The 25,869-nt window shown below is 45.5% G+C and overlaps 1 protein-coding gene across 14 annotated transcripts in view; it reads left to right on the forward strand.

The window, feature by feature from the left end:
- The window catches only part of RALGAPA2 (Ral GTPase activating protein catalytic subunit alpha 2), a 323,293-nt gene that overhangs the window by 292,442 nt on the left and 4,982 nt on the right, over positions 1–25,869 (forward strand). For 9 of the 14 annotated variants that reach the window (XM_070247008.1, XM_023626010.2, XM_070247006.1 and 6 more), the window contains one exon: positions 7,604–7,725. In XM_070247008.1, coding sequence (XP_070103109.1) covers positions 7,604–7,725 — 122 coding nt within the window. Of the gene's footprint in view, positions 1–7,603; positions 7,726–24,310; positions 24,351–25,869 lie in introns of all 14 variants that reach the window. The other 5 variants (XM_023626011.2, XM_070247007.1, XM_070247012.1 and 2 more) reach the window with 1 other exon arrangement.

Below are 25,869 nucleotides of genomic sequence, written 5' to 3' on the forward strand. Positions count from 1 at the left end.
GACTTCCCTGCTCTTCTTGTCCCCTCTTTCCTACCTGACACTAAGGTAAGGACAGTTCGCTTTATTCTTTGGACTTGTCCCTCCTAGAATGCAGGCTTGACGAGGGTGGGGCAGCATCTGTCTTGTTTCCCAGGTGCATGCCCATCACCAAGCACAGATAGGCACTCAGCAATGGTCCTGAATGGATGAACACTTGAGTGAAGCTGCACTTGCTTTTGGAAAATGGCAGAGTCACTTAAGATCAAGTTTTCTGAGCAGAGTAGGATAGTGTATAGAAATCATACACATAGGCCCATGTATATATGTAGCATTTTGACCATTCTCTAGTTCAGTCCATTTTGTCATTCTTAGTGCATGGTAATTCTAGCAAAAGTATTCTTGTAGAAAACCTATTTTTTTCTGGAGCAGTACCCCCCATGAATGGCATTTGTGTCCATGTTTGACTTAAAATCCCCATCTGTCAAAGTGCTCCATGACTTTCTGAAAATTTTGAGCTCTAATATTTTGGTGTATTTCTGGAACTAAGGCCCTAAAAATAGCACAGCCCCTTTTCTGCTTTCTCTGTGGCTGAATCAAATGGACATTTCTGTCATCATTCTCTCTAACAACCAAACTTATACCTTTTATATCCACCTTTGGCTTGAAGAAGCTCCTTCTGTTCTTCCAAAGGGTGAGAAAAGATCCATTTGATTAGTGCTATATTCCATTCTCACCAGATTGCTTACTTTTAAAGATGTATGAAATATTTTATACAAACTAGAAAACATACAATATGAACATAAATTCTAAAGAATAATAAAAGGTGTTCCTGTACTGCTCCTCCGTATGTCACAAAAAATGTATTTGAGACCCTCCCATGTGCCACCTCCTCCCTCACCCCGGAGATAATGCTGATTATAGTTTCACTGCATATGTGTGTATCCCTAAGCAATGTGTTTTCACTTTGCCTGTTTTTAAAATTTATGTAAATAGAGTTTCAGTGTACATGTTCTTCAGTGACTTGTTTTTTTTCATTGAACATTGTTTTAAGTTTCATCCATACTATACACATACCGGTAGTTTATTTTCACTGCTGTGTAGTATTCCACTGTGTAACTATATTTGTCAGTAGACGTTAAAAATGACTTCTCTCTTTTTTCTTTTTGCTGTTGTCTATAGAATATTATAAACATTCTTACGTGTGGAATTGCTGGCCCACGGAGTATGCACATCTGCCCTTTCCTGGATAATATCAAATTGCCTTCCCAAGAGGTTGGGGCAGTTACCTCCCGCTAGCAGGCTCGGAGAGTTGCTGGGCCCCAGTCTTCTCTGATGTTTGACATTATTAGATTTTTTTGTTTTGCAAATCTGATGTATATAAAATGGTATCTCATTGTGGCTCTAATAATCCCTGATTATTAATGATGTTGAGCATCTTAATGTCCATTCATAGTTTATGTTCTGGAAATGCTTATGTCTTTTGCCCGTTTTTCTAGTGGATTGTTTGGGGTTTTTTCAATTGATTTTTAGGGGTTCTTTATATATTCTAGACACCAACCCTTTGTCACTTATGTGTTGTTGATGCCTTCTCCCACTTTGTGCCTTGCAGCTTCACCATCTTTAAGGTATTATGGTGAACCATCGTTCTTAATTTTAATGTGCCCAGATGTACCAGTTTTCTTTATGGTTCATGTTTTTTGTTTCCTATTTAATAAATCATTCTACATCCCAGAATAGTAAAGAATCTGCCACACACTTTCCTCTAGAAGTTTTGTATCACTTAGTTTTTTATCTATGCAGAATTTTACTTCAATTTGAAAACTCTCTAACCTCTCCTTATGACCTGCCTTTGCCTAGAATATGTCTAGTTGTATCTTAGCCCAGAGCAATGGGCACAAATCCTAGGCAATCATTTATCCATTCAATAAATATTGTGTAAAGCACATAGAAGCTGGATGGTGTGAGTGATGTGAGGATGACCCTGACTCATACAGTGTCCTTAAGGAGTGTAGTGGGCTAAATGGTGGCCCCCAAAAATACGTATCCACATCCTAGTCCCAGAACCTGAGCCTGTTAACTTATTTGAATAAGAGTCTCTGTAAATGTAAAGTTAAGGATCTTGAGATGAGGAGTCATCCTGGATCATTCAGGTGGGCCCTAAATCCAATGGCAGTGTCCTAATAAGAGACACACAGAGAAGAGGAAGAGGCAGTGTAACCAAGGAGACAGGGGTAGGAGTGATGCAGCCACAAGCTCAGAATGCAAACAGCCAAATGGAACTGGAAGAAGCAAGAAGCGATTCTTCCCTAGAGCCTCTGGAAGGAGCAAGGCCCTGCTGACACTTTGACCTTGAAGTTATTGGCCTCTCAGAACTGTGAGAGGATAAGTTTCTGTCGTTTTAAGCCACCCAGTTTGTGGTCATTTACAGCAGCCACGGGAAGCTGATAGAAGGATGTTTAAGATGAGATGGTCGTACATGGTAACTATAGCCAGAGGTTCTCTCTTCTCCACCCTGATATACTCAAGGGATAGAACAACCAATGTCAGCAAAACTTGGGAGCGCCGCAGCTTACGAGAGGGGCATGGGTTGGCCGAAGTTCCCCTAGTAGTGCTGAAGCATAGCTTCCCTCCTTTGCAGGTCACTGCTGTCGGAAGTAGTCTGTGGAGTCACGAGAATGGCTAGCTCTGGGCTGGCTTGTGTCGGCAATAAGGGGTGTGTAAACTGCTACAGGACACACACGTGCTCACATCAGGGGGCAGCCTCCTCTAAGGCTGCTTTGTTGGTTTGAGTATGGTGTCCACTCTTGGCAAATTTAGAGAAGGTCCAGGCAAGAAGCGTCTCAAGGGTTGAAAAAAATACAATCTGCCAATGTAGACTTTCAAACAGATCCCTTTTTTCTTTGATTAAAAAAAAAAATGGAGTTATTCCAAGATAGAAGTTACTGCAAGATAGAAGGTTGACAGTACTAAATGACAGTCAAAAAACATATAACCTGAATAAGTAAAAAGAAATTAAAATGAAGTCGTTGGTATTTTTATGAATTTATGAAGTCAGCATGGTCTGTGGGTATAGATGCAGCTAAAACCTATGTACTCAAGTTTAAATTGCAGGTTGATTTTTCTACCCACACATATTTAAGTCAGTTGCTTTATTCTCATTTGGAGTTTAGCTCCCAACCTTGCACAAGATCTTGAACTTAATCTCATGTATTCTAGAATTCAAGATATTAGCTGAAAGCAGTAAAGGTTAGAAGACCTGGATGCTAGTCCCAATTTCACCACTGAGTAACTGTGACTCCAGAAAATCACTGGAGCTCTGAGCTTCCGTTTCCTGATCAGTAACGTGGAGACCATGGGACTCCCCCCAGCTCCTGAGGGTCTAGTATAAAGGAGGCTTGCTTGTCGTAAAGCCCAGGATTCCCCTGAGCTTATCCACTATGTTCTTTCTGGAAGAGGAACCCATAAGCCCACGTTAAGGGAGTAGGGGGAGCAGGCAAACCACTTTTATCGTGCTTCTCTTGTGTCCTGGAACCTGGGTCGATGCTTCATCACATGATTCCATTTAATCCTCCCAGCAGCCATGAAAGCAGATGTGAGTGGCCCAGTTCACACATAGGACACCCAAGGCTGAGGGGTTGGGATAGCTTGCCCCAAGTCCCCCAGCTGGTGGGGGAGAGAGCTGGACTTCAAACCTAGGCCGTCTTCCTTCAAAAAGCAAGCTCCTTCCTGACTGTCATGCTGCTGCTACCATTTCTGAAAATTAAGACAAATAATAATCAGAATAAAGCTGCGGGGTCGGGTTTGGATTCTCAGGCTCTTGCAGCACAGCAGAGTGTGTGTTGATGGTCTTGGAAAGTTCTCTCGGAGGTTTCTGATAAAATGTAACCAACGAAGACATAGGGCCTCTTTATTCCAGTAGAGCCATGTTGATAATTGATAAATCCTTGTGTGAAAATGTAGACAGAGTGGGTCACTAAAGAAACTCAGAAATATCCAGAAACTAAGATGGGTTTCTAGTTAATAGTGTGAATGTTCTCTGAGTTGAACAATCAAGGGGAAAATTGCTCTTTAAAAAAGTACTTTACTGTGTGTGGGTTTTAATGAGAGAGTAATTCAGAAAAGAACTAGGGTTCACATTTGTTAGTGGACTTTCTGAGAGAACAAAAAGGCAATGGCTAGTATTGAAATGAGTATTGGACTTGTGACCAGGTGCCTCTTTAGCTACCTGTGTTCAGTCAAAGGCCACTGACCATCCACTGCCTGGCATCATTCCAGCATTCAGTTCATATCTTAACGTGTCTCATGTGTGAGGAAAAGAACCTTCTAAGTGTTTTGATGTCGAAATTATAAATGCCTTTTTTATAGAAGGCAACCAGCATTGATGCCCTGAGGATGTTAGGTAAGAAAATGTCAGATGAGACTGCTTGGAATTGCCCTTGCCAGTAGTTCTACTAATAAATTCAGTTAAGATCCCAGAGCTACGTTTTTTAAAGCTACTAAAGGAAATGGTTTTTGGCACCCATGAGCTCCTTGGCTGTTTCTAAACACTGCCAGAATTGGGGGGATGTTTGTTTTCTCTTTGTCCTGGTGTTTATACGCCCTGGCTTGGGCCACGAGTGATAATGCATTTGATGATCTCCTGGCCTCTCCCCAGTCCCTAATGGATGTTTGTCTGAATGACAACACCCAGTTTAGTGCCACAGCTTAGGGCCAGCCTGAGCGTGGGGCAGTGTGTGCTTCGTGTGACAGTTGGGGGCTTGAATGGTGAGATCAGGAGCCTTCTATAAAGTAAACACTTCCTCCCCTAATACTCAGTTCTGGAAGCACCTTTTTTTTTTTTTTTTTTTAAAGATTTTATTTTTGCTTTTTCTCCCCAAAGCCCCTCAGTACATAGTTGTATATTCTTTGTTGTGGGTCCTTCTAGTTGTGGCATGTGGGATGCTGCCTCAGCATGGTTTGATGAGCAGTGCCATGTCCACGACCAGGATTCGAACCAACGAAACACTGGGCCGCCTGCAGCGGAGTGCACGAACTTAACCACTCGGCCACGAGGCCAGCCCCTGGAAGCACCTTTTTACATTGTCTCCCATAGTGCCTTAATTTAGAGTCAGATCATAAATATTCATTGAATCAGAGAATCTCAAAACTTAATGTTACCCCCTATAACTCTAGTGCTGAACTTGGTCTTAGGAGCCCACATCTCTCAGCCTTGACAAGGACAAGCTTATGACAACCAGATAGTGTCATCCACGATGAGGATGACAGACTGCTGTCAGGGGTCAGTTTGCATGGTATTATACACGCATCCCTGTGTGGGTTTGATGGTGACGTGATTAACATAGCAGCCACTCTTCCAGATACACGGCTTCCATGGCATATTTAGCAAAATGCATTCGCATTTCTGTTTTGTTCACCATTGTCCCGAGCACTGTTTGTGGATGTGTTAGACGCAGTGGGGCCTTTCAGGAAACAGCAGGACGATTCTAGGCAGAGCATGACAGGTCTTTAGAGGGACGCGCCTGCTCTCACCCAGGCCCACAAGCAGACTGTGGCCTGAAAGGGGGAGCCATGACTTGAGCGTTGACAGCGGGCCACGGCTGTCCAAAGGCTCAGGTGGTTGTCAGCCATAAGTTTAGCTCAGCTCTTTGAGTAATTTGTCACGCCTCGCTCGGCCCCTGCTGGGCCAGCACGTGCCAGCTTAGTGTCAGAGTGCCTGTTCGCCAGACGGCCACTCAGGCCTAACGTCCTGCTGTTCCCCGGACCAGCGGCTTGCTGGGGCCATGCACGGAGGGCTGAGCTGTGGCGACAGCCAAGTGCTGTGCAGAATAAGCGTGTTCATAATGAGACGTGAATGGCATTAGTGGGTCCCTCTAGAATTGGGCCTGAGCGGATGCCTCTCGCTGAGGAAGTTTGGCAGTCTGTTCGTTAAGGCGAGTCACCAGGAGTTCAGCCTGCAGTTGAGAAGCCAGCTCAGGCTCACGCTGTCCAGGCCTTAGGCTGTTGTGACCATCTCTATAAAAGATTATAAATCATCAGAGGGGCCACTTTTGATATCTTCCAACTCATTTTCCTTTTTTAAAGTTCCACAGAGCAAGCCTAAAGAGAAATTCTGAAATAGTGCTGTCCAATAGCTCTTTCCACACGATGGGCATGTTCTGTATCTGTGTAGTCCAGGACGGTAACCCCTAGCCACATGTGGCTGTTGGGTGCTTGAAATATAGCTAGTGGGACAGAAGAACTGAATTTCTATTTTTTAATTTTAATTAATTTAAATTTAGATAGCCACATGTGTCCCATGGCTGCTGAATTAGACAGACAGCCCTAGAACGCCCCTGGTCTCCTCCTGGCAGAATGCCTCTCTCTGAATGTAGTTAAAGGAGGAAGAAGAGCCTGCCTGGAGAAATCCATGTGCGTACGTTGGCAAAAGAAGAGAGCAAAACATTTTCCTGTTTTAAAACACATGCTTATTGAAAGCTAATTGGAAGGACATAATTTTCACCAACTTAAATTTTTAAGTAGGCCATTTTGAAAAGATAGTTTTAAAATACAGTGAGAAATGCTAGAATTACTTTTACTCTTCTGGAGCTGCAAAGAATAAAGCGATGGTGATCCACATTCCCTATATTCCTGGGGGAATTAGCATGATTTTTAACTTTTGCGTTGATAATGAGGAAGGGGAAAATGAGATGGAGTGCCGACTTCCCCAAGTGTTAATTCATGAAGTTGTAAGTGCGGTGCTTCCATCCGCTGTTGAATTGTTCTGACGTTATCCTGTTATTGGAAGTGCATGATTCACCTTCTGAGGAAACAGAAGCCACACACAAAAGGGGAAGATTTGCTTTCTGCCATATGAAAGGCTGCCACACGCAGGGGTCCTATTAAGACAGCTGGAAAGTTGCTTCAGTGTGTTACGCTTGTAAGTTTTATTGGTGACTGGTTTTTGATTACACATTTGAATGCGTGTGTTCCAGACTGCAGTTTTAATTAAAAGGCAATAGTCTTTTTTTATTGCATTGTACACTCTCTGCTAGATTCTCCCACATATTGGTTCTTATTTTCTAACGCTCATAGCCTATCTTGTCTTGAGGCTCTGGTCCCCCTTCAGAGCATACCTTCCTGGCCTTCCCTCTTCCCAGGGATGTGCTTTGTCTTATTTTTTTTAAAGTATGTGCACCATCCTATCACCAATTCTTGCTTGAAGTTATCAATTCATTTTATCAGGAGACTGAGAAGAACATTTATCCTCTGAACTAGGAAGGGAAGATCCAAAGTCGTCCCACAGTTGTCACTGAAAAGAAATGTCACAATCAGCATCTCTGTTCTGTGTGTTGGATCAACCTTAATGATCTGGATGCACTTCTGTGACTATTGGCGTAGATATTTCTTAGTGATACTAGTGTTGGATGCAGTTAAAGTCTAAGAGAAGTTTAAGTCTCAAAATCAGAATTGTGTCATTAATTATTGACTAATATTTCATTCTTTGGCAGGATGTTAACAGACTTGCAAGGTACTTTTTTCCCCACACAAATGTAAAAGTTGCCTAACTATTTAAACAAAGTGAACTATGTCATTGTTATGGGTGTCATTCTGCACATGCCCGTCTTTCCTTAACTGATCACTGCAGCTATGAAGAGCGAGCTCTGTATCTTGAAGCAGTAATTCAGAACCACCGTGAAGTAATGACATTTGAGGATTTCGCAGCCCAAGTCTTTTCTCCCTCTCCCAGCTCCTCCCTCGGTGGAACGGGTGAGTGTCTATATTATTCTTCCCTCACGCGCCTAAGACGCACTCGAGCAGCAGATGCACACCTGTTTTTCACAGATAAATGCTTGCAAATTTAAGAAGAGCATTCTCCCTCTGAATCAGCTAATGAATATCAAAAGGAATGATGACATTCATTTTAATTTGTTTTGTATCTGAGCTGTTCACTCAGTTCTTTTCTTCGGCTATCCTGTTAACCTCCAAATCTAGCAAGGTTAATGAACTTTTTCTCAGTAATGTGCTCCGGTTCATTCAGAAGTGTGGGTTTCTTGCTGAGCTGGGAATATGTTGTTTAAAAGCGATGCCCGAATCAGTGCTTACTTATCAAAAAAGAGTTCCTCACAGTCGAAGCCGTTGCTACTAATGCTAAATGGGGATTATGCTGCCGAGATGCGCGGGTCAGGGATTAATGCAGGAGAAATGGAAGGACAGTGTTCCCTGGGCCATCATTACAGCAGTGCAGCGTGCACGTTCTCTCTCTGGAGTGGTCGCTGTCACATGGACAAGCCGCTGACCAGAGCAGCACCTGGTGTGGAACCTGTTTAGAAACTAGCTTACAATCATTTTCATTTATTATGCCAATGGAAATTTCAAAAATTTCCGTGAATGTCCTTGTTTTTAGTTTTTACTCTTTTTATATTTCCAGTTTGAAAAAAAAAATTTGTACTGCCACTTAAACTGATTATATGATGGCTGTGGGGTTTTTTCAAAGTATAGAATTGCTTGTAAATTTCTGCATGTAATTAGAGATTAATTGCCTTTCAGAGAGTAAATGGGATATTTAGTCAATGCATGTTGAAATTCTCAATGAGGGGCTTCCTTCTTCCACCAGTGTAGACACAACTGCTAGAGAGCTTAATAGATTTCTAACCTGTGTCAATTGTCTCTAAACACCGCCTTACTTCTCCTATTCTGACTTGTTAACAAATATCTTACACACAAAGTGAAAAAAAAATTAAATTCAGTGAAATAAATCACTTACAAATAAAATCAGCCATGCATCATTGTTTAACATCGCTGGCTTCCGTCGGTGCCTCTCGGAGCTTTGTTGGGAGATAAGAGGGAGAGGCTTGCACTTGCACAGGGAGCCAGGAGCAGCAGGCAGAAGGCCTGGGAGATAAGCAAGCTGGCCGAGGTGGAGCTGCATGATTTACATAATCACGCCGCTGCTTCCTGGTGAGGCGTCAAGAAACATAGGGATGGCCTCTATTGATCTTTGTTGAACTGGAATACTAAACAACATGAGAAAAGCTTATAACTTAAAGCTTTGATTAATGTTTCTTACATTAAAAAAGTAGAACAGCTGTGAATTGAATTCTTTTATACACTCTGCCAACATTCTATCTAAAATGAAAAAAAAAAATCAGTTTCAAGGGAAATGAAGATTTCATACCCAGTCTGGCTAGAGGTTTAAATTGTTTCTAATTTTTAGGTGAAAGAACATGAAGGATCTGTAGCAAAGCTAATTTTTTAAAGATCTCATTCAGCTTTTTCCCATAGTCATGAGATATTGGAACTTAATTTTTCAGTGCAGTGTTTTGTGTTTTGTAAACTCTTGATAAAGCTTTTTGTTTCTTAAAATTAAAAGAAATGAAATAGTAACTAACTATTTACATTCCTTAACTCAAGTGTTACATCCTTAAGGTTCATGGTTAAGATGTTATTGAAAGAAATATTGATAAACTTTATTTTCTACATGTATTTTAGCCTCTGTATAAATTAACTTGATCTTTTCCAAAAGTTCATAACTATTTAAACCAATTTAAATGAGTCAGTGTGTAGGTAACATCTTAAGTGAGACTCCAAGAAGCGATTGGATTTTTTAAGCCCTGCTCTTTGGAGAAGATTGCTGACAGGCTTCTTCAAGAACATCGCATTTGCCAAACTCACTTAGCAGATAAAGGTTCTGACAGCTCGAAGAATGGGCATTGGAGCCTGTGCGAAAGGAACGTGTAACCAAAGATCGGGTAGCAAGACAAATGCTGGTCCTTCCTCTTTTCAAATTGTTAACATCAGTTTTACATTTCATAATGTTCAGGGTTTAGGGTATTTGGTGTTGAGTGATAAAATTTGTTATATGCATATGACATCAATCCATGACTGTAATTTTAACTCTGGGCATAATGTTCTCTTTTAAGGCTTTGTGTATCCGCCCACAACAATGAATAGGAAGAAACTAGAAATGAGCTTGATTTGAACTGAAATTTGGGGGCAGTGCAATGAGGATGGAGCATTTTTGTACCATATACAGGCACGTTTTCAGAACCACATCCTCTTCTCATTTATGAACCAATTTTGCTTTTGAGGAATCCCTGTGCCTGTCTGTTACCACTTTAACAGATGAAAACATTTTTCATTTATTCACGGTGTTTTTTATTTTTTTGGGACAAGTACAGTCAAACCCAGATGAGCCAGTCAGCTTAAACTAAGAAATTGAAGTGAAGTCTCCTCTTCCAAGCAGCAAGCCAACTGGAAAAATTGACCCTGAGCGGCTTAAGCTCCCACAGTGCACTTAGGACCCAATCAGACCCTCTCGGCCAGCAGTGTCATCAAAGCAGGGCCTTGGGCTCCTGCTCACATGCATATGCACAATCGGAGGAATTAGGGGCTCCCAGGTTTTCTTTGTATCCTTGCAACAAGGGGCTTTGTTGTTAATGCAAAGGGAGAATAACCTGAACACTGTATTCATTCCACACTCTGTGTAACAGCGCGCCGCCCTCCTTTCTAGAGGGAAGGCCTCTCATATCAGCCTTTAAGTCCTGGATATAAGTAAGAGATGTGCTAAGTGGGAGTGGCCTGTGCCCAAAGATGCCCTCTCCTCAGACTCTCCCTGCCCCTGCACTGTTGCTTGTCACCCAAGGCAGCCACAGAGGGGCACACTGGCCAAGTGAGCGGGCTTCTATTCATGATGCACTGTCACCCCCAAATGAGGAGGTACGGTCTTTTGTGTTAGGCTAATAATGAGTGCTCAGCTTTTTTAAAAGAGGTTCAAAAAACTTTTTTTTTTCCAATCAGAAAATGTTATTTTAAAACACCACCTGCCTCATATCTATTCTGCCCATTACTTGTATTGATGATGCCCCATGTGTAATAGGTATTTGAGCTGCTTTTTTACCTAGCCTTATAGTTTGCGTTCCTTTTAATTCTTTCCTTATTTACCAGCAATAAGTAACCAGTGTGAAAATATTGGCTGCAATTAACACACACACATTGGGATGAGGGACTAGGTTAGGGGGGCTGGCAGAGAGGCCTTTCAAGGGTTAACTGGAATGGGCACCCTCCACTGCTGGGAGGGACTGATGTAATCACTGCAGCTCACAGCCAAGTGCATCTGTTCACCATGAGGTCATTCTTCTGCATGCTAATGATCTGGAAAATCAAGTCTAATGTTTGACATTATCGGAAAGGATATAAATAGTATAAATCTTTACTTTTGGAAGCTACTCTTAGAAAACAAAAGAAAAAAAAGAAACTTTATCTTGGACTTCAGGTTTTTTCCCAGAACTGCTTTAAAGATTGTATCTGGACCTTAAAATCTTGGCGGAATCCACTGGTGTCTGTTGATAAATGAATCCCCAAATCACTATTACAATCACAGCTAGCAATTTGGTAGTTGAGGACTATAGGTATGTATAATTTGATGTTGCCTTTTAAGAATTTCCAAGTACCTTCGTCAGAAGTTGATAAAGATGGATTTTTCTGAAAGAATGTCTGAAACCAAGTTACGTGAGTGGTTCTTCTTGAATTGACTGCGTTTGCTGAAGATGCCAACACTGTTTATGTTTCCCTTCTACTTTAATACTGCTGAAGGGAGCCAGCAGAGGGAGCACAGATCTTTGTTTATTTCTAAGCCCTACATAAACACAGCATTTGATTTCTCCAAGATATGGTCAGAAACACTTTCTCCTTCATGATAGGCTAGATTGTAAAGGCTCTAGGATTTAGAACAAGTGGGAGAAAATTCCTCACTAGGCTCCATGAGATTCTGCCACTTGTAATGTAGGTCATATTTGGAGCTTAAACCAGATTAGTCTCAGTCAGTCTCAGGATGCTGCTACCACTGCTGCTATTGTACAAAACTGCACACTTTCGTCTTTCACACTCAGGAATTGCACAGGTGCCCTCTTGCTCACCTACCTGATAAAAAAGACTTTTATAATTTTTTTCTACAAAACATCATTATATTAACTTCACAAAAACTATCAGAAGACTCTGCCTGATGTCACTGGGTCATTCTGGTGGCCAATAAAATCTCTTCATAAGACTGTAGACGTGTTACACATTGGTCATAAAGTGAATCTGGCATGTCGATGCTATACAAACTACTTTTATACCTCACCAACCTTTGCCTGGAGGAGTAAAGCTACACCCAGCATTCGCTTGCTAAGACCTTCGAACCAACCACAGTGGTTACATGTGCCAGGATATTGCAGGCTGGTCATCCTGCATACAGATCCTGATACGCCATTTCACTGGGCAGTTAGCAATCAAGTTGATCCCCAGAAACAGCACAAGGTAGACCCTAACTCTAACCCCAAAAAGAAGACAGATTGTCCACATTCATTGAGAGTGGTCATGTCACAGAGTCATTCAGTGTTTCCTTTCTCTCTCTGTCTCTTCCTCGCTCCTCTCCCTTCCTTCCTCCCTCCTTGTTAAAGTGGTCTTAATAAGGTTTTGATTGGTATCACTCCTTATGTATTTACCTTCCTCATAAATTTGCCAAAACCGGCAAAGAACATCATAGAATGTAGAGCTGGAAGGGGCTTCAAGAGATATTAAGTATGACCTCTTCACATCAATTTTGAAGCACAGGAAGACCAAGCCATGAAAGGACAACAAAGGCCGTGGGCAAATGGCAGCAGGGCCAACTCAGCCCTCACCCCTCATTCCACACTCTCTTTTCTTCCACAAGGCAGAGTCAATGCAGGTATTAGTGACGTCATCAAAGGCTCAGCTGGTTACCAACTCCCCTACTTGGTGAACTGTCACCAAACATTGGTTGTCATTTACGTTGGTCACAGAGTTCCTAACCAGCCAATTATAAGAGAATTTTTAAATGCACACAAACCATGTAGTGTCTCTCATACAGCCTGCTCAAGAAAGCTGTACCTTCCTCGTTTTTCTCGTGAGCCAAGCGTGCTCATGAGACTTCAGAAAGTCTTCATGAGATAAGAATGAAGTTTGGGAAAGACATTAACATGACCAGAAACATAGCAGAAACTCAGATTACAGAACTTCATATATGATGTTGTGGTTATGGTTATTCCTATCAAGGTGACAATTTATAAATTCTTTAGCCAGTACACTCATGTGATTGTGATAGCGTGTGGGGTTACCTAGTAGTTGTGGCTGCAAAATCTTTTAAGGAGTCCTCTCATTCCCTCTTCTAACCAACTACATTGAACAGATGAGGGAATTGAAGCCCAGAATATACAGTGATTCATTTAGTCAACAGACGTGCATCGCAGGCTTCCACGTGCCCCTGGTGGGTCAGGCTTCAGGGGTTCAGGCAGATCATCCCAAGGCCTAGAGGGCTTCTAAGGTTCTGAGAGGCTAGAAACACAGCCCAGACCTGTGCAGCCACACACCACAGCTGAACCCTGGAGTAAGGACCAGTAGCAGTGCCCATCAGCAGACCTTTGACTCTTCACTTCCCATTGCCAGGGCTGGCACACTTTCCTCCGTTGGTACTTAATACAGCCCAGACTTGCCTTCCCTTGCTTTTCCTCCTCACACACGGCCACTCCAGTCTCTCAAATTCCTCTGTTTTCCTGTCCTCCCTTGCTCAACAAGGGAACAAGAACCTTCCACCTGGAGCCAGCCTCCCCAGCTGCCTTAGAGGCTCCTCATGGGGAGAATGTATTCTCAGGAGAGGCCTGGGTTCTGCAGATAGCCAGTGTCTTCCATGCTTCGGCATGTGGCCTCAGCCAAGTTACCTGTCACTCTGTGGCTCAGAGTCTGATTCTGTAAAACGTTCCTGACAATAGTACTTCCTTAAAGTGCATTCATAAGGATTCAGTAAGCGAGTATGTGTGAGAGATGAGAACAGTGCCTGGCACACAGGGCGCCTTCAGCAGATGTTCATTCTGCTATCATCCTCGCCTCCCACCAGCATGTCCAGGTTTCTCCTCACTCTGTCCTGTGCAGCCCTCTGCCTCTTCCTGCGCATCTTCCTTCTGTCTTCCACGGTGAACATGTTCCTCCCATTTCTTCTCTCTCATCCTGGAATCACTGCTGCCTGCCCGTCACCCTGTCTCCTAGAAGGAGAAGTGCAAGCTGGGGACCTTGACACGTAGAACTGCTAGCCCAGGGCCCACCCTTAGCTGACAGTCCCATAAATCAGAGCCACGGCTGCTGGCCTTTTATTAATACTAGTTAAAGACCAGGATCGAAGCTCAGAACTCCATTCAGATCATCTAGAAGTTTCCCTTAAATACAAGCTCTCTTATGTCACTGTCTGTTCAAGAACTCAGGATCACCCCACTCTGCATCCTCAGCACGCTTGGCTGTTACCACGCACCCTGCAAACAACTGCCCGCCCCACACAGACACTTCTTCCCCTCAGTAATCCCTCCCAGACCCCGCCCAAATCTTCCTCCCACATAACCCACTTAATTCTGACCCCCGTGCATATGACACTTTTTTTTGAAACCTAAAATGTATTCTTCCTGAAAAGATGATGAAGCATCCATAGGAATTTTTTTAACTACCCGTGCTCCCATCACCTGAACCCAGTGGTGCTGGCTCCAGCTGCACACTGGATCACTTGTGGAGGCATAGGGATCCTGATGTTGTGTCCCTCCACCAGAGATTTGGGTTTATTGGTCTGGGGTGTGACCTGGGCATGGGGACTTTCTTTTGAAAACTCCTGAGGGCATTTTAATATGCAAGCATGACTGAGAACCACTGTCCTAAATCAAGGCATCTCTCTAATGTTTAGGTCCTCGTTTTAGTGCCATCTAACCTGTCGTTACTTATATCTTGATTTTTCTTAGCATATGTCTTTGTCCTCTGTGTGTGTGTTTCTTCTATCTATAATAGGCTGTAAATTCTTTAGGGAACGATGCATATAATTTCTTTCTTATAACATGAACAACAGTAAGAGAAATGCAGACAGAAAAGACTCAGGCGATTGCTTTAAGAGGTACAGGTGTGTCTCCAGACCACAGATGTGTGCTGCGCCTGATGCAAGATGCAGAGCAAACACCTGTAATTGTTTCATCTGTCTCCCTCCCTTCCCGGTCTCATAGTGTAAGGCCAGTGATGAGCAATATGGCCAAAACTGGGTGTGGAGAAAGGTGGGGGAAGCCAGAAGCCTGGTTATCCACAGACTGGATAATGCAGTTTGAATAACTGAAACTTGATTTGAGATGCTTTTGTAAATGCTGTCGGGGGTATTAAAGAGAATTCTCAGTTGTCCTGGTTAGCACCACATTTTGCCTCATGCTTGTTCATCCCTTTTTCCTCTTAACACTCTTTTACTCTCCTCCATGTAAGCTCTGGAAGGGGGAAGAAAGAGATGAAACAAACATTTGTTCCATTTGATCCTCTAGAAAATGATGGTGCTACTTGTCAAATGTTGCCGTCTCTGAATTGGCCCTCCCCTCTCCTCCCCTAGGCCGCTGCCACCAAGCAGGACTGTGCTGGGCATTTTAAGGGCACAGAGGCTCTGGACACCTTGTGCTCTGTCTCTCCTCTTCGGAGCTTTCAGTCTCGTCAGGCAGAAGCAGATACTCGTGAACCACCAAAAATGGCTAATTGTTAATAATCCCAGATTAGTTAGCTCCAAACTATAATTCCATGTCAAAAAGATAACAGTGCAAAAACAAAAAAAAGATACAAACAGCCAATGGTTTGGGTCAGTTGGGTTGAGATTTCCCTGAGATGGGCCATGCCATCTGCCTGTGAGCCTGGGAGAGAATGAAAACTTGCTGAATATGTATTAGATATACTCAGCATCCTTCCAGTTGCTTTTGAACTTTCCCACATTGGCTAAGAGTTGGGACATCTGAGAGCTGGGAGGCCTGTGGACAAGAAGAGGAAGACGAAGGATAGTAAATGTGGGAAGAGTGGAGAGGAGGAGGTGACTCCTTTCAGAGCTGACATGGGGACCCTCCTGCCCGTGGGACTTGTGCAGAGATCGGGGGTGTTCACAGGTTCCCAGAAAAATAAGGGACCTGAGATTATTCATTCTAAAGTATTGACATTACATTTAATTTGTTCCTTTGGAAGAACTTGAAGATACTGCTTTTTCTATGAAATGCTGCATTGGGTTAGTTTTGGTCTCTCAGTCTTTGCTGGGTTTTAAGCGCAAGTGGCATCTTCCTCCCTGCCTAACTGTTGATTACAGCTCCGGGGACACGAGCAGTTGCCAAGAGATGGCCAGCAGGTACCAAGAATTTTTCTCAGAGACAGTTTTTGGAAGTGACTCTTAATTAAAGCTTATTTGGAATAACTTTCAGAATTTGTTTCAGAAGAACCTGGAGCTTCTGACACCCAGGTTCACATTCCTTGTAAACCGTGACTGTGACCTTCATGGTCTTCTGGATGTCCCAGGTAGAAGTTGTACAACCTCAGCCATTAGGGTGGTTTCCTGGAAGACTCAGTGGTTTTGCTTGAATTTCTATTTAGCAACAACCAAACCAAAGCAGAGGCCAAAAGGAACCTCTCTTACTAGCGTTTAAGTCTGCTGATGAAAAAAAGAAAGAATATTTTATACTCTCCTTTTCCAGAAGGATATATGATGATAACCAGGAAATAAACCTCTAAATAGCATAATGAAGAGAAAAGCTGATTCTTCTTTTCCCGTTATCTTTTCAAGTCCCTCAGAGGGCTGAAAAGAAAACCCTTAAAAATGGGGAACATGCCAGTCAACTGTATAAAAAAAAATACATAAAGTATTTACAGCATTGACATGGCTATGTCATTTCTCAACAAATAAGAAGGCTAGTGGCATCATTGTGAAAAGTGCTGAGAAAGAATAAGCAAAAGGCTATTTTTCGACCACTTCAAGACTATGAGACACTAAGATGCCAGATGCACAGAGAACACATCCACCTACCTGTGCCCCCACACCAGGTCCCTCTTCCCGCCCCACAGTGCTCAGCATTACCTGTGGTGGGAACCTTGGCCCACACCATCCCCCAGCATCTCTCTTCTCATGTGAGATGGCCTGAGGGTGAGGAAGCCACTGGGGTCTTCCAGGACTCACTGGTAAAGTCTCGTCCTCCAGCCCTAATCGCAGACAGAGCTGAGAAGCGCATACTGCCCTTCCGTTGCTGCTGAAGGATGTTAGTGCAGACTCTGCGGCAGGCAGTCCCAGGGCCGTTCATGGTAGTTAGGGAAACCCTGCTCCCTGGCTACGTCCCGAGGGCTCCAAGGAGTAGCTAGAGAAACCGCCCCACTCCAGTTAGCACCAGAGCCCTCCATAACACCTGGGCCTGCGGCTCTCCAAGGCCAGGCACTCCTGACCTGGGGGGTGGGCGCAGGGGTGGTTAGCCGACCCAAGAGCTTCTGGGGTGAGTCCCAGAGGAAGGGGTCACCACAGAGAAGAAAGGAAGAAGCCGGAAATGGGGCTCCACTAGGCCAGCTCTGCTCTATCGCAGTTACCCAAAGCTGGCAACTTGCTAGAGGCCATATTGAGATATTAATACTAGTCCTGGGAGCACACACGCACCTTTGGTACAGCTTAGGTAGATGAGAACGCAGCTTTACCCTGGACATCACATCAACCCTGCGAGGGCCAAACCTTCAGCATGCATTCCATAAACATTTACTAAATACTTCATATGGAAGACACACAGATGAGCAAAACCACAGCAGCTCCACCCTCCCTGAGGCTTCTCCTCTAGATAGGCAAGAAGGACGCTCGTCTCCTGGCAGGCGCTGAGGAGAGCTAAGAAGAAAAAGACAGCAGGACGGAGGACCAGGGGTGCTGCTGAGAAATGTACACTGGATGAGGTGCACTTTAAAACGGAGTCAGGGAGGGCCTCACTGAGAAGGTGACATTTGAGGAAAGACTTGAAGGAGGCGAGGGAGCAAGTCACTTAGCATTTGGTGGGGAAGCGTTCCAAGGAGAGGAACAGGAAGCACAAAGGCCCTGAGGCAAGAGCTTCCCTGGCCTGTCAAGGAACAGTGAGGAATCTGCGTTGGTAGGGCAGAGCAGCAAGATGGGGAGGAGGAGGCAGGTCAGAGCGACCTTGCAACCATGCAGGCAGAGGGAGAGGCCTTGGTTCTTACTCTAGTAAGATGGGCAGCTACTGGAGGGGCATAGGCAGTGCGGTGACATGATGTGAATTTTGTTGTAACGGGTCACTGTGCTTCTGTGGGTGGGATATACCGTGGGAGGGCAGGAGGAGGACCAGTTAGACAATACTTCGTCGCCACGTATTCCCATCCCCTGGCGCACAGCAGCCATGTAATGCATGTTTGACTAGTGAATGAATGTTGTGGCGATTCAAGAGATGTTCTCCCCAAACATTCCCAATGGGGGCCCACTAGAGGGGGTCCCCTCACACCAGTGCCGCAGAACGCAGCCCCTAACCTGGACTGCACAGGTGAAGGGAGCATGGTGCCACCCGCCTCTTTATAGGGGAAGGTTTGCGTGGTGGGAGGAAGGTGAAAAGGAGATGGACAGAACTCCGACCTGCAGGCACATCTCCCCACCTCGTTAAGACCGCCAGACTCACACCAGAATTCAGTGGCCTTGAACCCGTGCGCTGGCACGCAGAACCATGGCAGATAACTATCCCTGGTGCACAGAACACTGCAGAGAGGAAAATGGCCCCCAGTATCCGAAGAGCTCGCGTGTGAGGCTGAGCTCCCTTCGCATTGTTTCACTTTTGTAAAAATGATCTCTAGGACAACCTATGAACAGTAGTAGCTCTTTACATATGTGTGGAGATTTGCAGCTTACTGCACACTCTCCTCACAGTCTGCTTTCTGTAGGGCACGATTTTTCTCTTTGGCAGTATTGGAACTGAGAGCAGCTGGTTTTTTTCATGGTCAAGTGGCCAAGACTAGGGCTCAGGCCCTTAGGTCTTTCTGTTCCCAGGCAGGACTCACTGCCCCTACCTGAGAGGCCCTGCCTTTCGGTGCCTGCTCGTGGGGTGGAGGGGAGGAACCCTTCTTTTGTGGCAAAGGCAAAATGTGACTTCCCAAAGGCAGAAAGGTCTGTTTTATAGATGGCCTGTACAATTTTTACAGTGGCAAACGCACACCCACTGTGACACAGGTAACCGAGAAATTTAACTGAAAGTTAACCAAAGTGTTTCTACTTCAGGATGCAAACTGAGTACCGTAGAAAGAATTCACATATAGAAAATATCTTAATTATGGACTAGAATGTCTTCCTTAATGTCTGAAGACAACAGGACAGCTTGTATCAGTGAAACTACCAGATGGTTCCACTGCTTCTTTAATGTCTGAAGACAACTCAGACAAATACCTAGAACTCACTGTCCTCCCACAGGTCACCACAGACCTCGCTGCGGCTGCTAACATCTGCTACGTTTCCTTAGCTGTTGATTGTTAGGGAGTTTAAAAAGTAGTCCTGAACTACACACAAAATCCCAGTGTGTCCCAGGGAGTCACACTGTAATCCCACCTTATACTCTTGAGGTTTTTTATGACAGATGAATTCAAGTTGCAATAAACCCAAGAGACAACGCTGAAGAGAAGAGAAGAGGGTTGCCTGAGGGGTAGCCCCATTTTCTTTGCTTTGAGGATAGTTAAAGTCTGTAGCGTGAAACAGAGGGAGAGTTGCTGGTGGCATCTGCTAACCTTCACAGCCAGCCCTGTGCCCCTGCCTCCCAAGGTGCCCACAGGGGATTTTGTTTTCCTGGAGCTCGGAGGCCCTTCTGTTGTGTCACCTTCGGAAAAGTAGTGGCAGTAGTGCGCCCAGACCACCTTCTAGTCGATTTTGCCATTTTTACAAACAGTGTTATCGAGATTAATTCACATACCATACAGTTCACCCATTTGAAGTAAAGAATTCAGTGTTTGTAGTCTATTCACAAGGTAGGGCACCCATCACCACAATCTAATTTTAGAACATTTCTTTTCTCCCCAAAGGCCCAGTACATAGTTGTATATCCTCGTTGTAGGTCATTCTAGTTCTTCTATGTGGGACACCGCCTCATGATGGCTTGATGAGCAGTGTGTAGGTTAGTGCCCAGGATCCAAACTGGCAAACCCCAGGCTGCTAAAGTGGAGCTTGTGGACTTAATCACTTGGCCGTGGGGCCAGCCCCTAATTTTAGAGCATTTTTATCCCTCCTAAAAAATAAAAAAATAATAGAGCCCTGATGGCCTAGTGGGTCAAGTATGGTGCTCACCGCTTCGGTAGCCTGGTTTCGTTTCTGGGTCACAGAACCACACCACCCACCCATCTGTCAGTTGCCATGACGTGGTGGTGGCTCACATAGAAGAACTAGAACAACTTACACCTAGGATATCCAGCCATGTACTGGGGCTTTGGGAGGGGGAGAAAAAAGAGGAAGATTGGCAACAGGTGTTAGGGCAAATCTTTCCCTGCAATAATAATAATAATAATAATAATAAACCCACTAGTAGTTGATCCCCATGCCCCCTACTCCACCCCCAGCCCTAAGCAGCCACTAGTCTACTTTCTGTCTCTACGGAGACATTCTATTCTGAACATTTCATTTAAGTGAAATCCTACAATATGTGGTCTTTGGTGACTAACTTCTATCACTTAGGATGTTCTCAGTGTTTGTCCATCTTGTAGCCTGTATCATTATTTTACTTCTTTTTCTTGCCAAATAGTATTCCATTATAAGGGTAGGCCACATTTTGGTTGTCCATTCATGAGTTGAAGGACATGTGAGCTATTTCTACTTTTTGGCTTTTATGAATATTGCTGCTACAAGCATTTGTGTGCTATTTTCCCATTTTGAGATGTGGATTCAGTCTGGTAAAATGAACAGCCTACCATGGCTAAGTTGTAACTGAGATCTTGATATTCGTGTTCTCTGAGACAGTGAGAGGGTCTGGAAACCTCCTTCTCCATGAGGGCCTTAAAAGAAAGTTGACACCAAGATATTAATTTTTAATTTATAATTTAGTTAAATTTAGTCATAGATCAATAAGAGTACATTATAGTTGTGGAAGGGAAGAGAAAAATACCAGAAAAGTTTTTTCATGAATGTTCCACCCGCTCGCTTAGCCCCTCACACAGGTCCATATGCACATGCAGGCACACAATACATGCACTCTCTCTCTGCCTGCCTAAGAGAGAGTGGTCCAGCTGTCCTAGCTTTCTGCTTCGGAACCAAAGTTGATGAGCAAGACCAACAACCAAAAAGAGTAAGCTGAGCCCAGAGCCAGGGCTGGGGCCAGGACACAGCCACTGCTGCTGGGTTGGAAATACTGGAAGCCATCCTTGGGCCATTTGGAAATGTTAATTAGGCTGGCTAATTCCCACTGGTCTTGGGTTGCCAGTGTTGAGTTGAGTGTGTAGGCTTACCCCATCCACTGCTGCACCTGTTCCCTTCCTCAGAGCCATTCCAAGAGGTCTGAATAGCCCAGACAGCTCTCTGATCTCCCGCTCTGTCCGCCTTCCTGCTGGGAGGATATTTAGCACTTGCCTAAAGCTGGAACCCTAGTCCACTATTTCTCTCCCTCATCCATGCCAGCTCTCAAAATCATTCCCTTCCCTAATTATCTTGAACCAGTTAATCATTTTCCACACTGACTGTTCAGTAACAAGGACCCAGGGAGACGCAGCCACTTTTCTTGTCTGACCCTGCCCAGCATTATCCCAGGTGGCAGTTCTGGATGTCAGCCTTTCCTCCGAGAGAAGCAGCTCGGTTCAAATCCTTGCTCTTTTGCTCCCCTAGTGAGTACAGCCAGAGAAAACATGCCATAAAAAGACCCACCAGTTCTTGAAAAACCTCCACTAGGCCGAGCTGTGCAGAACACAGCATATCCCCAACCGAGACTATTGTTTCCTGTGTTTTCTTAAATCCTTGCTGATATCCAGAGCATCAGAGGAGTCACAGGAGACCAAAGATGTAAGGCATCTTTCTCCAAAAGCGACTTCCGGATTCTTGGGGCTCCCACTCTGCATCTGAGCTGCTAAGTGGCCGCAGTGTGGCCCATCAGTATCTTGAGTTACACTTCAAGGGCTCTCCCCAGAGGTGTCTCACTCAGCTGCTCTTGGATGCAAGCTGGGCTGACTCCTGATCCCCAGCACCACTAATGTATAAGAAACATCTTGAATTAAAGACACCTATTAACCCTACCATTTAATGTTCCTCAACCTTTTTCTCATTATTGCCTCACTGTGGAGCCTTCTAAGACATGTTTGTTCCCTTTATCCCCTCCCCTGAAACACCACAGAAATACTGTGTGTCTGTTTATTCACCATACTTCTATCTGAGCTTTATAGATATAAAGAGTAAGATATTGTTCCCCCCCAGGGGTGATATCATCCTGTTAGAAGGCATGCCGTAACTCCTCCACGAAAGGCCGTCAAAGGCAGGAGCCTCTCTGCTGTGTTCACTGCCGTAACCCAGAGCCTAGAACAGCCCCGGGCACAGATCAGGGGCCCAGCAATGAAAGGATGACATAGTTATGCTTTGTGTCTCTCCCCCACACCTGCAGGCATCACATGCCTCCTATTCTCTTTCCATCCCTCCTCTCCAAGCACAGTGGTCTCTTCTGGTGCCTTCCAACACTGCCCAGTTGGTTGGAACCTCATGCTTGCCCCCAGGGATGTATCAGGAAGCTGACAGCCCACTCCTCTGTTCCAAGAATGGGGCCCCCACCCCTTGGTAGCATTGCCTGTGTGTCAAGGGCAAGTGACATTCGAGCCCCATGGAATAATTAAGGCAGCCCCCAACTGTCTGTCTTTGTATCTCCTTAACTCAACCATGGATTGGCAGTTATCAAGACATTCTGTTTGGTCCAGCACACCACACCAGGCTGCATCTGGGGACGCACTGGGGAGAGGAGCAAACCAGTCCTCATCAGCAATTACAAACAAGCCCTCCATTGTTAGCTGTACCATCTGTTTTCTTGGTTTCTACCAATCCAGTGCCTGTACGCCCAGTATAACCAGGGCTGAGGGGGCAGCCGGGGAGGGAGACCAAGGAGCCCCTTCATGAAGAGACCCTTTGCTCCCACTGGAGAGGGTCAGTAGCATGGTGCCCTGAAAAACTGAACTTCCTCAACTCCAGGAAGACCCACGCAGGCTTCCTGTATGTTTGCATCTTCCATAAGAGGAAACAGCCCCACAGCACAGTGCATTGGGGGAAAACAGGAAATCTCGATAATCACATTATCTAGAGGATCCACGGAAAACATTCTAGTCTGTTACCAACAATCACCACCAGCCCAAGAACTTCTTGTGCCCCTAGAGCACAATCAACATGTAGACAAGGAGCAGTTAACAGAGGTTGGAAATCAAGTAAAACAGGATGCTACAGGATCATCTGTGATCGCTTATTTATCCTGAAATTCTTACCCCAAATAATTTTTTTTTGGAGGGAGAGGGAATGAGTTTTCCTCAGCAGATTGGAAACTATGGCTTCATAGACGTCCACATTTCTTTCAGAGAGCCCCACCTAAGAGTATGGCAGTGGTCCTTCCTCTGATGGCATTCTGAACCACCATCTTAGAAACTGGCCCTGGCCACTGTGCCAGCCTTGGCAGGTGGGGTCAGCAGACAGTCCAAGTTTACACCTGTGGCCATGCACACAACAGTCTGTGTCACTGATAAGTGTCCTTTGTCCCAATTTGATGGTGGTCCAGTGACGCTGAATTCAGGAGTGTTGTGGCGTTTGGGGTGAGGAGCTATTGCCTGATGCCGACAGAGGCTGCGTTTGCTAAGGCAAACCCACATAGGAAATAGGATGGCTGTGGGAGGGCTGGGGGAGTGGGAAAACTTGTCACAAGGTTGAAAAGCTCAGATCCTCTCTCGGGTTTGGGGTAACTGCTAAGATCCACTGCTCTGTGAGGGTGACCTTGTGTCCCATTTCACCACCGAGGGTCCCCTTCCCAAGCCACCCTCTGCACAGCACACTGTATGCTTCCTCCCAGTCTGTCACATTGAAGGTGACACTAGTACTGAATTAACACACTATGTACCACTCAGAAACCTGAAAATGAAACTTGACAGACATGTAACATGGCACACTTAAAGGGTATCAATTATTTTTTCAGGTCATCCTTTGAATTCTAAATGCTTGTCTTGAAAACTCTTATCTTTGACCATGTTTTAGACCCAATCAGTCAGGAAATATTGGGCAGCAAGGAGAGGATACAGTGGTCCATGCTGCCCAGTGCCTGTAGGGCTCCCAGCAGCATCTGCGTCATACATCCTAGGAACGCTAATGTCTGTTCATGTCACATTTATCAATGTGACCGCAGCTAGAATTCTGTCCTGCCAAGTCGAATTTTAGGTGAATTTTCAGTTTGTAATGATCTCCAGCGCTGCGGCAGCACTCAGGCAGCCCAGCAGTAATGGATGCTTAGCACTATGTTCATTGTCACGTTGGGCTGTGGGTGCTGGGCTTGTATTCATTTGGTATTATGTTCTTTTCCTTCAGATTAAAATACATAAAGGTCTCATTGCAATATTTGAGCAAGGTAAGACTGACATGCAGCAGATTTCCCCAGGCAGCCTGCTCTGAGGGAGGGTGTGTGAATTCACTAACAGCCTCCCTCCACGGCTAACACCGCGCTGAAATGCCCCTCGGGTTCCTTGCCTCCACCTCCCTCCCCCGGGGCCCTGCCTGCACTCCTGCCCCTGCATGTCTGCGCTGCCCGGGGAAACCCAGCCTCGCCTTTCTTCTGCCCCGTGCTGTCTGGGCGGAATCTGACACCAACACCTGCCATCCCGGAAAATGTCTTTGTCGCCCGCCCTTTTGTGTGTGAGGCTGCGGGGAGCCAGTGGACCCGGGCCGCCTCCTTTTTTGTTGCCCAAGCCGGAGGAGCAGGATCTTGAGATGGGCTGATAAGACGAGGCACGTGCTGGGCTGGCCTCTGACCGCTCGCCTTAATGGAGGCCTCTGAGAGGGGAGGGCAGGTTGTCCAAGGGGCTGCTGAATGGAACAGCTGGGGGAGGAAGAGCAGACAAAAGCTAGGGGAGTTCAGAGGGTGGAGAACCCGGGGATCGGCTGCGGTTTAGGACCCAGAGGGCAGGCCAGCCGTGGCAGGTGTGACCCCCGTGGGCCTCTCCTTCTGCCCAGGTTGGGGTTTAGGTCCTTCCCCCCGTGGCATTGCTGGCTGGAAACCCTCTAGGGTGGCCCAACTGTACCCACTCATGGGCTCACAGGTGGAAGGGAGATCAGATGATGATGATGATAAAAATAATAATAATGGAGAATACCAGTGAGTGAGCTGTCATTTCTTACACTATCGCCCACAGTCTGCGTGGCACAGAGGGCAGTCACTGTCTCAGTAAATATGGAAGTGGGATGTGAGGGTCCAGATTTTTTGGTTTATCCAAAACAGCGCCCCCCTCCACCAGGCATGGGCTTTACACCTACAGGCCAGACGAGCAGCCACTACCCTCTGGCCCGCTGCCCTTTCTTTTCCCCTCAGCCTCAGCTTTGGCCCAGTCCCTGAATTGTTCCAAACTGGGTTCACTGACGTCAGCCCCCAGAAGCGACGTGACCCACAAAGCCTAGGTGCTCTCTTTGGGTGGGACGGAGCAGGGCTTTTCAGTCCCCACCAGCAGCGGGAATTCATGCAAAGGTCTTTATTTTCTGGGCCCCCCAATCCATTCATGTCCCCCTGCTCCCGCCCCAGAAGCAGTGAATTGGGACTCAAGCGTCCTTTGAACAGACCCCCAGCTTCCAGCACAAGGAAAGGCCAAGTGAGTGGAGTGGCTGCCAGCAGCTTGCGAGTGGAATGCCCTCCTTTGTGCTTATTCCACATCTGCTGCCTCCCATCAGTCACCAGGTGCAGCAGGCAGGCAGGAGCCATCCCCAGCTGGGGATGTGCCAGCAGGAAGCTGGGGACTGGAGAAATGCAGGAGGCACCGTAGTGCAGGCTCCTGCTCAGGTGTGACCTTCCCTTTGCCCCACTGGTTGAGGACGCTGCTGTCAGATGCGCAAAGGCGGCTTTGCTGCAGAGCTTCATGCAGCTTGTCAAAGCTGGCGGC

The sequence above is a fragment of the Equus caballus genome, chromosome 22 (assembly GCF_041296265.1).
Source record: "Equus caballus isolate H_3958 breed thoroughbred chromosome 22, TB-T2T, whole genome shotgun sequence".
NCBI classification, from domain to species: Eukaryota; Metazoa; Chordata; class Mammalia; order Perissodactyla; family Equidae; genus Equus; species Equus caballus.